Genomic DNA, 16,754 nt, shown 5'->3' with positions numbered 1-16,754 from the left:
TACTGTGTGGGTGGTCAAACACTGGAACAGAGGTTGCCTAGAGAGGTTGTGGTCTTCATCTGTGGAGATACTCAAAACTCAACGGGACGTGGTTCTGGACAATCTGCTCTAGCTGACCCTGCTTGAGTAGGGGGCTTGTACTGGAAAATCTCAAGAGGTTCCTTCCAACCTAAACAATTCACTGATTTTTTTGGTAAATTTGTAAGAAACAGGTAGATGGGCATAGAGAATAGTGACACTAGTGGAGAGAAAGAGGCAACATACCACATAAAGATTGTCAGAGGATAAGTTAAGGAGAGGCAAAGTTTTAAACAAGAATTATGTAAAGATTTGAAAGTTAAACCCAAGAGCAAAGATTAAGTCAGCGGGGGAATTCAAAACACAACATAAAACAGTTTATTGCCATTGTACAAAAAGAGCAAACCTCCAGTGCGGCATTGCTATCCTTGAAGTGCTTGAGCTGTCCTTGCAGACTGTTTTATTGGGCCAGACTCTAATAGTGTTTCACACCTCAAGTAGTACCTTAATCCACACATAGCTGTTAGTAGGAGATTGATCAACAAATCTAATGGTTACTCTAGTGCTATAGTTCAAGTGGATTACATAAAGGGGAAGTTACTGGTCAAAGTAAATAAGAGGAATGAAACAGATCCTCCACCTGTGTGCAGTCAGAAAATGTATATAATCTGTGGGTTAAAATGCATAAGAAACAAATACAGTTGTGAAAATGGGTGGAAGTTTTGTGCTTTTCTCCTGAACCTACTAAGTAAACTGTATTTCATTTTAAGAAGCAATATAGTGAAATTGCCAGATAACAACATCTGTACATAGGATAAAAATAAGAATACTATTTTCTACTCTTATGAACATTGGGAATTGCAAGTAAAGATGTCTAAGATCAGCTCCAGAAAACACGAATCTAATAATAACCATATAAAGGCAAAATTCTTCTCTCAACACTGAACACACATTTCTCTACTCAGAATTTCTCATTAATGTCAATGAGAATTACGCTTGCAGAAAGAGCTAGAATCCATACAGATTTCATTACATGACTTTTATTTATAAAATCTATCTTAGAGAAGAAAAAGGAAAAATGTTCTGAGACCTATCACTTTGACAAATGATAAACAAATCTCTAACAAGAAGCATCACAAATGTTTTCAACAGCAGAACTAGACATTCTGCTTTAGACACTGTATATTCAACCAATGGGATTTTAAACACGGACCTATCCTACCCTTTCCCCCCTAATAGCTGTCATTACACTCAAAAATAAAAAGATGAAGTTTTTTTCTACATGTTGTCATTTAGAGGGACCTTTTCCAGTATTAATGAGGGTTACAAATGTGTATCAAAGCTGACTGACTACCTGTGTTGGAAACAAGTTGAATTCTTCAAACTAATTAGATTATTTTATGTTAGATGAGATCAATACATTACAGACACTACTTCTTCATGTATATAACCTGTACCTCATAATGCTTTAATATAATTACATAGGTAACTCAGAGTATGAGAGATATCACAGAAAATATGATTAATTAGAGGGGAAAAGGAGGAATAAACCCCAAATAGATTTTATTTGCATACCTACACACATAGTATCAATCCTAATGAGGGTGGCAATGCTAGTGGGAACATTTATGCTGCTCTGCTCCTGGGAGCATGGAGGTCTCAGGAGCATACCTAAAATGCTTGTACACCACCGCACGCAGTATGAGAAACAAACAGGATGAACTGGAAGCATTGATTAGTTCCCAGAACGATGATACCATTGGTATTAGTGAGATGTGGTAGAATTAGACGCATGACTGGAGTGCTGGGGTGGAGGGCTACAGGCTGTTCAGGAGGGATAGGCAGGGCAGGCGAGGTGGAGGTGTTGCACTATACGTAAGGGAAAGGTTTGTCTGTACAGCCCTTTACAGTTAGTGATGACATGGTTGACAGCCTCTGGGTGAGGATTAGGGGGATCAGAAGCAAAGGAGATGTTGTAGTGGGTGTCTACTACCAATCACCCAGCCAGAGTTATTCTACTGATTGCCTATAGAGTTATTTTATAGGCAATTAGGAGAAATCTCTGGATCAGTAGCCCTTCTTCTTATGGGAGATTTCAACTTCCCAAACACCAGCTGGGAATCTCATACTGCTGTGACAAGCAGGTCTGGGAAATTCTTGAAGTTTGTGGGAGATATAACTTCTTGTCATAAGTACTCAGTGAGCCAACAAGGAAAGATGCCCTCTGAGACTTGCTGTTTGTGAATAGAGAAGGACTAGCGGGGAACATGATGGTAGGTGGCTGTCTTGGCCACAGCGATCATGAAAGGGTTGAGTTCAAAATTTTCAGTGTAATGAGAAAAAAGGATCTCCAAGTTGCTACCCTGGACTTCAGGAGAGCAAACTTCAAGCTATTCAGGGAGCTATTCAGCAGAGTACCCTGGGAATCTGCTTTTGAGATCTTAGGAGTCCACAAGTGCTGGTCAGTCTTTAAGAACCGCCTTTCAGAAGTGTGGGACCACGCAATTCCACCGTGTTGTAAGTCAAGCAAGCAGGGCAAAAGACCAGCTTGGCTGAACAGGGAACTCCTCGTGGAGCTCAAGAGGAAAAAGAAATTGTATGATCTCTGGAAGCAATGTCAGGTTTCGCAGGAAAATTACAGAGCTGTGGTTCATATATGCAGGGAGAAGACACGAAAGGCCAAAGCTCAATTGGAGTTGAAACCGGCCATTGTTTCAGATAACAGGAAGGGTTTTTTTTAAAGTGTGTTAATAGCAAGAGGAGGTCTGAAGAAAGCATTGGACTGATACTTGTTGAAGATGGTCACTTGAAAAATAGGGATGAAGAAAAAAATGGAGACATTTAGTGCTTTTTTTTTTCCTCAGTCTTTAATAATAGTGATAGACCTTGGGCTACCTGGTCCCCTGAGTCGACGGACCATGAGTGTGGGAGCAATGACCTTCCATTTGTGGACACTGAAATTGTAAGGGACCAGCTGTATCAGCTGAATGTTCACAAGTCCATAGGGCCTGACGGGGTTCATCCTAGAGTACTGAAGGACCTAGTGGATGTTATGGCAGGACCCCTCTCAACCATCTACCAAGGGTCTTGGGAGTCTGCAGAGGTCCCTGCTGACTGGAAGCTAGCCAATGTTATTCCAATCTACAAGAATGATGTTAGGGAAGACCCAGGGAACTACAGATCTGTTAGTCTAACCTCAGTTCCTGAAAAATTATGGTGAAGATTATACTGGGTGCTATTGAAAGACATTTAAAGAATAATGCAATCACCAGGCACAGTCAACATGGGTTCCCAAAGGGAAAGTCCTGTTTAACTAATTTGGTATCCTTCTACAATAAGGTCATCCAGCTAGCAGATGAAGGGAAGGAGGTGGATGTAGATTTTCTGGAATTTAGTAGACTTTTGATACTGTCCCTCACAGCACCCTTCTGGACAAGTTGTCCTACTGTGGGATGATCGGGTTCACAGTGCATTGGGTGATGAACTGGTGGAAGGGCAGAGCTCAAAGGATTGTAGTGAATGGGGCCACATCTGGCTGGCGACCGGTCACCAGTGGTGTTCCTCAGGGTTCAATTCTAGGGTCAGTCCTGTTCAATATATCTATCAGTATATTGAATGCCCCATTAGCAAATTTGTTGATGATACCAAACTGGGAGGTGCTGTTAAGTCTCTTGAGGGACAAGAGACCTTGCAGAGAGATCTAGATAGATTGGAGCGCTGCACAATGATTAATGGAATGAGATGTTACAAGTCAAAATGCCTAATTCTGCACATAGGATGGAGTAATGCCAGGGACAAGTACAAATGGGGAGAGGAGTGGCTGGAGGGCAGCCCTGCAGAAAGGGATCTGGAGGTGCTGGCCAACAGCAGCTCAGTAGGAGCCAGCAGTGTGTCCTGGCAGCCAAGAGGGCAAACCCCATCCTGGGGGGCATCAAACACAGCATAATGAGCTGGTCAAAAGAGGTGATTGTCCTGCTGTACTCAGCATTGGTGCGGCCTCCCCTTGAGTACTGTGTGCAGTTCTGGGCCCCACCATTTCAGAAGGGTGTTCAGGTCCTTGAATGCGTCCAGAGGAGGGCAACAAAGCTGGTGAAAGGGCTGGGAGGAATGTCCTGTGAGGAGCAGCTGAGGACTTTGGGCTTGTCTAGTTTGGAGAGAAGGAGGCTGAGGGGTGACCCCATTGCTCCCTACAGCTTCCTGAGGAGGGGAAGTGGAGAGGGAGGTGCTGAGCTCTTCTCCCTGGGATCCAGGGACAGGAGGCTTGGGAATGGTTCAAAGCTGCACCAGGGGAGGTTCAGACTGGACATCAGGAAGCATTTCTTTACCGAGAGCGTGGTGAAACACTGGAACAGGATTCTTAGAGAAATGGTTGATGCCCCAAGCCTGTCAGTGTTTAAAAGGCATTTGGAGCATGTCCTTAACAACATGCTTTAGCTTTTGGTCAGCCCTGACAGTTGGACTAGGCAGTTGGACTAGATGATCATTGTAGGTCCCTTCCAACTGAAATAGTCTATTCTATCCTCTTGTTCCAATTTCCAAAGAAAAACCCATCAATTTTTCAAGACTCAGCTTCACTGTTTTTATTAATATTCCATTTTTATCAATATATAAAAAACCATACTGATGTTGCCACATAAAAATATATCGGTGTGTGTGTTTACAATAATTCTCAAGCATTATTTTAATTCTAACCAACAGTACCAAACACTTTTCTCCCAGATAAATCGTAGAAAAATGTCTAAAACTTAAAATAAATTTAGTGTCAAAGTATATTTTTATAGGGACTATAAGAAATTGAAACACATCATATATCTACTATAATTAAAGGGGAAAAAAATTACCATTCAATTTCTCATAAAAATTCTTATTCTTCAATGACCATGAGATTTTTTTTTTTAAAAAAAAGAAGAAAAAACCCCCCAAATATCCACCATAAACTAGTAGCGAGAAGAATGAAGACAGTAGAAAAGAGCAAAACATGAGAAAAAAGGACAAAACTATAAAATAATATGAATGGCATAAGCTCAAACAACACAATAACACAATAGAACTATGGACAAAGCTAGACAAAAAAATTTAGTTTCAAATCTATTTCCAAAGAAGTTCACAGCAAACTTCACTGACTCCAGTGTCAATTTTACCTCAGTGCTCATATTCACAGTGGAAGCCAACCAGGCAATTGATAGGATCCCAATAAAGCCCTTAGTCTGCTTCAACTCTGTGCAAGCAGATAAATAAGTAGGAGTGCATGATAGCAGTGAAGAAATAACAACTGCAAGCAAAAATGACAATTTGCTGACAACACCGAGCTGTGTGGTGCAGTCAACATGCTGGAGGGAAGGGACGCCATCCAGAGGGACCTTGACAAGCTGGAGAGGTGGGCCTGTGTGAATCACATGAAGTTCAACAAGGCCAAGTGTAAGGTCCTGCACGTGGGTCAGGGCAATCCCAAGCACAACTATAGGCTGGGTGGTGAATGGATTGAAAGCAGCCCTGAGGAGAAGGACTTGGGTGCGTTGGTGGGCGAGAAGCTCCACATGACCCAGCAGTGTGTGCTTGCAGCCAGGAAAGTCAACTGTATCCTGGGGTGCATCAAAAGAAGCATGGCCAGCAGGTCGAGGGAGGTGATCCTGCCCCTCTACTCTGCTCTTGTGACACCCCACCTAGAGTACTGCCTCCAGCTCTGGGGGCCCCAGTACAAGACAGACATGGAGCTGTTGGAGCGAGTCCAGAGGAGGGCCACGAAGCTGATCAGAGGGCTGGAGCACCTCTCCTGTGAGGACAGGCTGAGAGAGTTGGGGTTGTTCAGCCTGGAGAAAAGAAGGCTCCAGGGAGACCTTATAGCAGCCTGCCAGTATGTGAAAGGGGACCTAAAGGAAAGATGGAGGGGGACTGTTTACAAGGGCATGTAGCCATAGGAGAAGGGGTAATGACTTTAAACTGAAAGAGAGTAGATTTAGATTAGATATAAGGAAGAAATTCTTCACCATGAGGGTGAGGCACTGGAACAGATTGCCCAGAGAAGCTGTGGATGCCCCATCCCTGGAAGTGTTCAAGGCCAGGTTGGATGGGGCTTTGGGCAACCCGGTCTAGTGGAGGGTGTCCCTACCCGCAGCAGGGGGGTTGGAACTAGATGATCTTTGAGGTCCCTTCCAACCCAAACCATTCTGTGATTTTATGATCCTATAGTTGTCCTAATTATGAGTATTTTTAATATATTGAAATTATCCACCTCATGTCAAAACAGGGCAAACATTCAAGAGCTCTCTTGTGTTTTTATCTTGTAAAATAGACCTCTGGAGAGATCTTATTAAATTAAATTACATATAAAAATCATTGGTGCATATTTTGCTGCTCACAGTCATGCTTTTGTGACTTGCTCCATTAACATAACAAAAATAAATAGCTGTTTGGGATGTAGGTAACAATCTACATCTGTTCCTGCGAAAGCTAAAACTGTTTTAGTTCATTAGATTTGCAGCTCTCTGAAAAAATAATAGTTCTTAAAAGTATTCATCTTCGAACTAACCATTGTTGTCTACACTTGTATTGGAGGGCAATGGTATGACTGCTTGAATTAACTTGAGGTACTTCACTGACCAAATGAACTTGAACAATATCTTATCAACAGCTATCTTCTACTACAGAAACGTCCCTAAATATAAAGACAACAGACTTCCATGAGGAAAAAAAAATCATTTTCATTGTAATACTAGCATGCAATATTTTTCCTAGTTATTCTACGTACAAAATCGTGGCTACAAAATTTCCACAGAATTTTATGCCAGGCTGATCTTACTCTCTGAGAATAATGAATAGAGACTTTAGAACAGCTTTTTTGCCAGTTCAGGAATAGGCAAACTGAAACCAAAACAGATATCAAAGGTGTTTGCAATAAGAAAACACACGCAAAAGCCCTGTATTGGATGTTTTATGATTATATTGTCTTGTCCATAGCTTCACCTTCCATCCAGGACTTCCACTTTTACAGACTACTGTCTGTCCTTGGAATGAAAAAAATTCTTCTAAAATAAAATAAAATTGGGATTGGTTACATTACAAGTAAGAAGATGGACTACACTGTACATTTTCCATCTTATAATTTGTTCTATGAAAGAGTAAAACAATAGAAAAGTTAGTAAATTAACTACATCATCTTTTATTGCTGTATCAACTACTGCCTGATACATTGATACAACTTCCAGATAAAATTTCTCCACTGTGTGTCAGATAGAAATACTTTTGCAAACAAAAGGTTCTGTGTTTCAAAGTCCCTCTGCTAATGAAGTAGCTGGATGTTTGCTGTCATCTGCACTTTATCACAAGTCATCTCAAAAAAGCTGTGTCACTAAATACCACAACCACAAAATAAAGGTGGACATTGGAAGAATCCTTTAGAAAAAAAAAGTCATCTGAGATATTTAGCAGAACCACACTCACATAAACCTCCTCCACTGAGGTGCTGAGAAGTAGTGAAAGGAATTTGCATTTTTAAAAGATTAACTCAATCCCCTGCATTGCTTTGAAAGTTTCAGTTAGGTAACGTGATTGTTTGACTTTGCATTGCAAAACACTGAAAATCAAAGCTTGCATGAAACAAGAGAACTTTCTGTTAATGTTCAGTTCTGCTAATAATTTGACCAAGTTTATATTTATTTCTTTTTCAAAATACAGCAAAGCTGGTTTCCTAAGGAAAAATGTATTACCTTCCTAAGAAAGAATGAAAACATAAGGTAACATGACTGTGAAGTATATATTCAGTAAAACTTATACGGTTGTTGCATTTTGTATTATAAGATAATATTAATTTGTAGCATTCTTACACTGATTTCAAGAGACTAACACAAGGATAATGTAAGGTAAACCTTAAATTCATGATACCTTATACTCATCTTAAGCGTATTCTGTGAACTTGGGAGTGACTCAAAGACCTGTTCCTATAACCTTTGCCTTGCTTTAAAAGCTGGACAACTTTTATTGTATGATTCCTTCTTTGCAGGGCAGACAAAAACTACTGGAAAATCTTTCAGATTAGATACCATGGTAGCCTTCATAAATTAATAAAAAAAAAGAAAATTATATCAGAATCACTGTGGTACTGGGCAAGATCCCCACACTTTCCTTAAAAGGCACTTCAGTTACGATGAGCCACATTCTCTGCACCTCTGTTTCTTTGGCTTTTTTCAAGAATGATGAGATTTCAGTGCAACGCTTAGCAACGTGGCACAGCTAATAGGAATTGTTCCACTCATCTTATACTAATGTTGTCATACACTGGTTTTAATACTGACAAAAGCAATCAACTTTGTTTTATTTTCCTGCAATGGAACAGTCAATAACAAATTGGCCCGTTTCCAATCCCATTCATTTCAATGAAAACTAGATCAGTGAACCAGTAATCTCACTCTTTAATTGTGGAGAAGAAATTGTCATGTGTTAAAAGCAAGGGTTATCACCAGCATTTACATAGATTACATTATTAAAACAATACAGAACAATGCTATTTGGATTTAATCTCATTTGCAGTACAACCTTCACAGAATAAAAAATAAATACTGAAGTTAAAAAGCCTAAGTTATTGTAGAAATACATTTTCAGGAAGATTAAGACAAAAATACTACCTTCACCAATTTCAGGTATATTTCCAAAGGATGCATCTTCCATGACATTTATGAACAGTCAGCGCTAGAGCGTGTAATTCCACTTTGACCCACCAAAGCTCCCAAATCATTGTTGCTTCTATCCAGGCACCATAGAAAGACTCTTGCACAGGAGAATCAGTTGACAATGAGCTCACCTACTCTCTAGGCTTTCAGGATTAAAGTGCTAGGATTGGACAGGGCATCAATAGAGCCACTGAGATTCATATCAAGAATTTTTTCAAAGAAATTTAGTGTCAGACTAAAAGTTAAATTCCCAGACTGAATGAAATGTTGAATCTTGGCATACCTCGATGCTGTTGGAGGAAGATTTTAAAGTTTTACTCTCTTATGACCAAAAATAGTGAAAGAACAACAAATGATACACCAGATTCTAGCCGGTGTAAAGTTTGTTGATAACCACAGAATAAAATTAATTTAACTAATCTTGATACTTATCCTCAAACATGATTTCTTTGTCCTGAAACAGTAGATTACTCAGTTTTAATTTTGGATATTTTATTATTGGTTAGGTTTCCAAAAAAAAATATAAGCAGATGTTTCTGAAAACAGGCTAAAATGAAAAGCACTTAATCTACAGACAAGAGATTGAAAGCAACTAGGTAACTTAAATGAGAGGGTGGAAAAAAAGGACATACCTTTGAACACTGTTTATGATTCTGGCACCAAGCAAGTGACCCATTATTCTGAAAAACAAAGAAAAAGTACATGAATATTAAGATTTCTTTAAGACTAGACATGACCATCCTAACAGGTTTAAACAGCATTCACCTTCCAGCTCTGCTTAGAGGATGATGTTTTGTCACAACATTAGTACCAACCCTGACTCCAGGAGTAAAAGTGTAAAGTGACCAGCGAAAAGTTAGGAAAGCATTTTATCAAGCAAGGCTGGTGAAAAACTGACTGAAGTCACCTTTTAGTCCATCTTTGTAAACACTATCTAGACTTTCTCAGAAGCAAAGAAAGGTAACATTTGTATTTAAGGAATTGATATGGATTGGTAGTGATTCATGAATGGAAAGTGCATTAGTCACATTTCAATATTGCACAATACTTAAATTATCAAGGAAAGATAATGAACGGCCTTGAAGTAAATGGAAAATTCAATTAAACACAATATAAGTTTACCAAAAGTTAACCATGCCAGTTTTATTTTACTGTTTTGATAATAAAGTGCATTTCCCAGATCAGGAAACACTGTAGCTCTCATTTGTCTTGACTGCAGTATAAAAACCAATACAGTATCACATGCAAAATAATAATTAAAGCTAAAGGAAAAGAGAACACAACGAGAACAGAAAGACAAATATGAAACTGGCACAGGGACAAACAGCAACCTGCTGTTCTACTAGAGGAGCTTTTGAAGGGTCAGCTTTGGAAACTTTCCCAGTAAAAAAAACACAGCTCAGGAATCAGAAGGGTATGTTTGTTGGGTTAACAGATGAGACAAAAATATTGATTCACTTCCTGTATAGTGGAAGATCGAAACAACATCAGGAAGACCTGAGTGACTGTGGAATGAACGTGAGAAATGGAGCAAAACTTTGCAACACAGAGTGCACATTCATGCACTTAGAAACTTCTATGTATGTAATTCGTCCATAATTTATAAGCTCATACTTTGGAAAAAGAACAGAAAATGATGCTGGTAAATTTGTTGTTCACAATCTGACTACAATGGTGAGTCTATGAGGGAGTAATAGGACATCCTTTGAAAGGAGTTAGGCAAGGTGTTTTCACAAGGATAAATTAATGTGATTGTACTACATCTTCACCTTTGGAACTGACTACAGATCTGGAAATTAGTCTCCATGGAAGAGGAATTGAGGTAGGCCAGAATGCAAAGGACTAGCTAGACTACACTTTCTAGATTTTTTTTCCTAAATAAGGAGAGATGCAAATAATGGAATAGTATACATAACTTTATTTTTTTTATAAAATCAAACACATAAACCCAAAATTATTACCTGGATGTACAACAACTACAATTCAGAAGCAGAAACCGATACATTAGTGTGCATTTGAACCAAACCAACTTGACCAGTTTCTCAAAACTGCAGTACTCTCTTCTGACCTCAGCACAGCCTGTGAGTTTGAATACAATGGCTTGCTACCACAGTTATGAAGCCTATGCTTTGAAGCGTAGGATCTCTCTTATAAAATGTTTGAGGAGATCATGTCTGTGCATCTCTGCATAGAGATATGTGGTCACATCACACAAGCTTCCAAAATGTGGCCAGTAGGTCAACGGAAGGGATCATCTCCCTCTACTCCAGTCTCACAAGACACCATCTGGAGTACCACATCCAGCTCTGGGGTCCCAAATACAAGACAGACATGGACCTGTTAGAGTGGGTCAAGAGGAGGGCCATGAAACAGTGGGTCAGAGGGCTGAAACACCTCTATTATGAAGAAAGGCTGAGAGAGGTGGGGTTGTTTAGCCTGGAGAAGAGAAGGCACTGGGGACAACTTATTGCAGCACTTCAGTATATAAAGGAGTCTTAAAAGAAAAACTAAGAAAGACTTTTTACCAAGGCCTGTAGTGACAGGACAAAGGGTAGCAGTTTTAAATTGAAAGAGTGTAGACGTAGATCAGATATAAGGAAGAAATTGTTTACAATAAAGGTGGTGAGACACTGGAACAGGTTGTCCAGAGAAGTGGTGGATGCCCCATCACTGGAAGTGTTCAACATCAGGTTGGCCAAGGGCTTTCAGCAACTCATATCATGAAAGATGTCCCTTCCCAGGTATGGAGGTTGGACTAGAAGACCTTTAAAGGTCCCTTACAACCCAAACCATTCTATGATTCTATGACTATGAAGATTGTTCAAGTCACATACTCACAGAATGACTGAGGTAGAAAGGGATCTCTGGAGATCATCTGGTCCAATCCCCCATTGCACAAGCAGGGACACCTACAGCCAGTTGCCCAGGACCAGGTCCAGACAGCTTTTGAATATCTCCAAGGTGGGAGACTCCACAGCCTCTCAGCAAAACCTGTGCCAGTGCTCGGTCACCTTCACAGTAAAAAAAGTATTTTGTGATGCTCAGGAGGGAATCTCCCGAGTTTCAGTTTGTGGCCATTGCCTCTGGTCCTGTCACTGGGCACCACTGAGAAGACCCTGGCTCCATCTTCCTTGCACCCTCCCTTCAGGCATTTATCTATGTTAATAAGATGCCCCTGAACCTTCTCTTCTCCAAGCTAAACGGTCTCAGCTCTCTCAGCCCTTCTTCACAGGAAAGATGCTCCTGTTCCTTCACCATCTTCATGGCCTTTCACTGGACTCTCTCCACTCTGTCCTTGTCTCTCTTGTACTGAGGAGCCCCAGAATTGGACACAGTACTCCAGGCGTGGCCTCACCAATGCTGAACAGAGAGGAAGGATCACCTCCTTCAACCTACTGGCAATATTTTACCTAATGCAGACCCAGATGCTGCTAGCCTTCTTTGCTGCAAGAGCACACTGTTGGCTCCTGTTCAACTCAGGGTTCACCAGGAACCCCAGGACCTTTCCTGTCAAGCTGCTGTCCAGATGGGTGGCCCCCAGGATACGTTGGTGTATGGGGTTGTTCCTCCCCAGGTGCAGGACTTCCCCTTGTCGAACTTCATGAGGTCCTTGTCAGCCCATTTCTCCAGCCTGTCTGGATGGCAGCATGACCCTCTGATGTATCAGCCACTCCTCCCTGTTTTGTGTCATCAGCACGCTTGCTGAGGGTATACTCTGCCTCATCAACCAGGTCACTAATGAAGATGATAAACAGGGCTGGATCCAGTATTGACCCCTGGGGCACACTGCTAGTCACTGGCCTCCAACAAGACTTTGCACTGCTCATCACCACCCTCTGGGCCTGGCCATTCAGTCCGTTTCCAACCCACCTCATCTGTCTGCTCATCCAGCTCCTACATCAATAGCTACTCTATGAGGAACGTATGGGAGACGCTGTCAAAGGCCCTACCGAAGTCCACGTAGACAACAGCCGCTACTCTCCCCTCACCCACTAGGCCAGTCACTTCATCACAGAAGTTTATCAAGTCGGTCAAGCAAGACTTCCCCTTGCGGGAGCCATGCTGACTACTCCTGACGATTTTCTTGTCCTTAATGTACCTGGAAATGTATGTCTGGATTAGCTGCTTCATCACCTTCCTAGGGATGGAGGTGACGTTGACCAGCCTGTAGTTCCACGGGTCCTCCTTCTTCCCCTTCCTGAAGATAGGAGTCACATCTGCTTTCCTCTAGTCTTTGGATACTTCTCCCAATGGCCGTGATCAATCAAAGATTATCAAGAGGTGCCTTGCAGTGACATCTGCCAGCTCCCTCAGCACTCATGCACGCGTCCCATCAGGGCCCATCAACTTTTTCATGGCCAGTTTGCTTATGTATCCACTGCCCTGATCCTCTTCCAACAAGCGCACATCTTCCTTTCTCCAACCCTTCCCTCTTCTCTCTGGGACCCTGATATTCCTGAAGGCTGGCCATGCTAGTAAGCCTGAGGTAAAGGTGGCCATCAGTACCTCAGTCTTTTCCATGTCCTGTTTAACCAGGTCTCCTGTCTCGTTTAGCAATGGACCCACATTTTCCCTCATCTTCCTTTTGTCTCCCTGTGCTTAGAAAACCCCTTCTTGTTGCCCCTGGCCAGATTCAACTGCATTTGGCCTTTAGCTTTCCTAGCTTCATGCCTGGATGCTCAGACAACGTTTCTGTATTCCTCCCGGTTTACCGGTCCTTGCTTCCACCCTCTGTACGCCTCCTTTTTGTGTTTGAGTATTGCTAGGAGCTACTTGTTCATCCATGTAGGCCTCCTGGCATTTTTGCCTGACTTCCTATTCATTGGGATGGACTGCTCTTGAGCTTGCAGGATGTGATCCTTGAATCTTAACCAGCTTTCTTGGGCCCTTCTTCCCTCCAAGGTCTTATCCCATGGGACTCTTCCAAGCAGATCGTTGAGGATCTGCAAAGTCTTCTCTCCTTAAATTGTTCCAAAATCTTTCCAGCTGGCACAGGAGCTTGTCCCCAGCACAAAGAAATTGCAAAAAGAACCAGAATCTCTTTTTTTAGAAATGACGTACACCAACAAGACCAGAAAGCACAGCAAGTAAAAGGACAGAAACAGTATGTATATTGACTCACGTTCCCATCAGATAGTTGTGGAAACTGAAGCCATCATACAGCTAAGAACATAAATCTGCTTTTTACCTAAACTCAAGTTATTCTAACAATATCAACAGCCAAGCACACTCTTTTATGCACTGATGGACCAATGGAATTAAAAAAAAAAACCAAACCCACACCACAGATCTACTCCAAGATCAGTAAAAGAAACAAATATTTGGTTAGATCAGTCATCTGAGGGCATGCACCGCTCACTAAGATGGTTTCATAAAAATACCAATGGTGAGTCACTTCCAAGTACAATTCAGAATCACCTTCCAAATTTTTCTTAAGCTTCTGTTACCAGGAGAGACAAGAAGACAGAGGACAAGGTAATTAGTCTACAAACTTGGGTGTTTCAGTCATGCACAATAAATCACTGCCTTGTTCATTTTGAGTATTAAGCATATTTTGAATCTGATACAAGGCAAAGACAAGTCAGTAACACAGATTTGGATCAGACACTTTGGGAAGTGCAGGAACTGAAACTAAAGCATTGAACTTGCATGTTACTCTTGTACCCAAAGAACCAAACTAATGCAAATTATATTTATGCTTTCACCTCAACTTTCACTCAGAATTTCAGAAAATTTTATATATGCCATTTTTTCACATGAGCTGTAATACTAAAAATTTCCATTCCTATATTCCCTAAGAAGCCCTGGGGACAATAAATGTAAAGATACAACCACTCCTTTCCACTTGTAAGCTTATCTGGAGCAATTTAAAAATTTTAGTTCATATAATTTAATTTCAATATCTTATAAACATTTATTTTGTCTTCCCAGCAGGTTACAATGCAATCATTATTTGATTGCATTATATCATTCTTATCTGTCATTACCATAGAATTTAGCTAAAACTGAGATTTGCTAGTGTAAGAATAGCTAACTCTGAGCAACATGTCAGGTCCAACCCCTTCAAAGAGAGAGACATAAATAGAAGAAATAAAACTTTAGAACAGCCGTAAATAACATATGCTAGTGGGAATACTTTAGTATTACCCTCAATGCTGTATGAGGATTTATTCTTTCCATTTACAGATCTAGCCAGCAGTAATGTTAAAACAATATTTTATGTGCTACTTTCAATTTATCCCTCCTTTCTTCTTCATATAAAATGTGACAGAAGTAGCTGATTGCAATAACAGATTAGTAGCCGCTCGCTGCTTTGTTTCAGTTATGCTGCTGCTTTCCGCTGAACTAGAAAAAGTAGTCCTGCTTTTGAATTATGTGTTACTTGAAACAATAATGCCATAAATGTCCAGATGTGTGGCTCTCCTACTTCATAATTTCAATGTCTACAAATGTTTTCATTTTTCTACTGAAAACTATTACCATCTGAATTAAAAAGTAAGTTTAACAAAACATAAAAGTATTGTTTAGCAGCTTCAGCTTCATACAAACTAACATGATCTGAATGATCTTTCATTGTACAAGGTGAAAGAGCAAATTCTACAGGCTTCCTTTGAACAACAGGGTGTCAGAGGAAACAGGAATGTTAAATGAACGCTCTCCTCCACTCTGCATCTTAGCAAATGGTTAATCTAAGTTACACAAATGTTCAGCTGTGATTTTTTTTTTCTGCTTTTAATCTCGTGTACCTGGCTGAAATTTTAATTTCAAACTAACAGAAATTTTTTGTTTATCTGTAGCATTTTACATTCTCCCGGATTACATCCTCAGTTCCCTCATGTCTATTTTTCTTCAAACCCAATCCTGATCGGACTCATGCCAATGAGAGTTGTGACTTTGTCTTTAGCAGTGACTTAACTCTGCTGTGTAGAAATGGCCTTGAGGAAGGGTTAAATACCACTGTTTCTGCCCATCTATAAGCCTTCCACCAGTGTACCTTCAGGGCAACCTTAAAGTAGCTTAATCTGTGTACTGAAGAGGAGAAGAAACTGTGCTCAATGGGGCAAACTCCAAATATTCTATCTTCCCAGCACTAACGTGTCATATGAAAGATGTCAGACAGATGAGACTAAAACAGTCTCCAACATCACATAGTAGATGAAGACAACAGGAATTCAGCCCACCACCTGAGCCCCACATGCTTTAAGTCTGTCAGAAAGGAAACCGTAGACAAACAGAATCAGACATTCAAAGACCAGAACTGTTTGACATTAGAAGGCAAGAGTTCACAAAAGCAAAGACAGTAGAGAGAAAAAAAAGAAAAAAGAGGAAAAGAAAAAAAAAATCAGACAAATATTACAACATTTACCATTCAAGTTTTTCATGAAAATACAAGCCACAAGTATTTTCAACAAAACTGATAAATTGGCATCTCTAATAAGCCTTACTAGGCTTTATTTCAGCAAGTACATATGTACACTTGCTTTCCTCTGGTAAACCACAAATGTCCTTGAGTCTAAACAGTTAAGATTGAAACATCCGTGTTCTGTGCCCTCTTATGCCTTGAAAAAAGAAAAGTTGTGCAGCATCTCTTCTAAGAAAAAAATGCATGTAGAGAGGCAATGAAGAATCAATCTTCATCTTTCTACAGTGTGCCCCAGAGAAAAAAATTAATAACCTTCACAAGCAAGTAAAAATTGGTCTTTCACTGGAGCAATGGAAAAAAAAAAAAAGAAAAAAAATTTCCTTCATTTGCACCTCTGTCCATAATTATGTTGGGAGATACAATCTTTCTTTTGAAATGCCAGAGATCAGCTGTGAAAAATGAACTGGAAACTTAATCTGCTATGACAATACCTGTATACCTATTATCAGTTTTGGAAGTCTTTTCTCCCCTGCCCAATCTTCACTTTTGAGTGAAACAGCTATCTCTCAGAAGTGGCCTCTTCTCATGACTTCACTAATTCTTTCAAAATGACAAAAAAGCATAGAAATGAGCCCTTCAAATAACAGTACTCACTGACATGAAACAGAGCATTTGAGTACACAAATCAATAGCTGCTGCCATGATAA

At 40.4% G+C, this 16,754-nt stretch overlaps 1 protein-coding gene across 1 annotated transcript in view; it reads right to left on the bottom strand.

The window, feature by feature from the left end:
• Positions 1–16,754, bottom strand: part of ANOS1 (anosmin 1) — a 145,251-nt gene that overhangs the window by 104,184 nt on the left and 24,313 nt on the right. Inside the window, exon 2 of the mRNA XM_054812519.1 lies at positions 9,317–9,364. Coding sequence (XP_054668494.1) covers positions 9,317–9,364 — 48 coding nt within the window. The remainder of the gene's footprint in view (positions 1–9,316; positions 9,365–16,754) is intronic.

Source organism: Grus americana, chromosome 1, assembly GCF_028858705.1.
Source record: "Grus americana isolate bGruAme1 chromosome 1, bGruAme1.mat, whole genome shotgun sequence".
In the NCBI taxonomy this organism is placed as follows: Eukaryota; Metazoa; Chordata; class Aves; order Gruiformes; family Gruidae; genus Grus; species Grus americana.
This window is presented reverse-complemented; position numbering and strand designations above follow the sequence as displayed.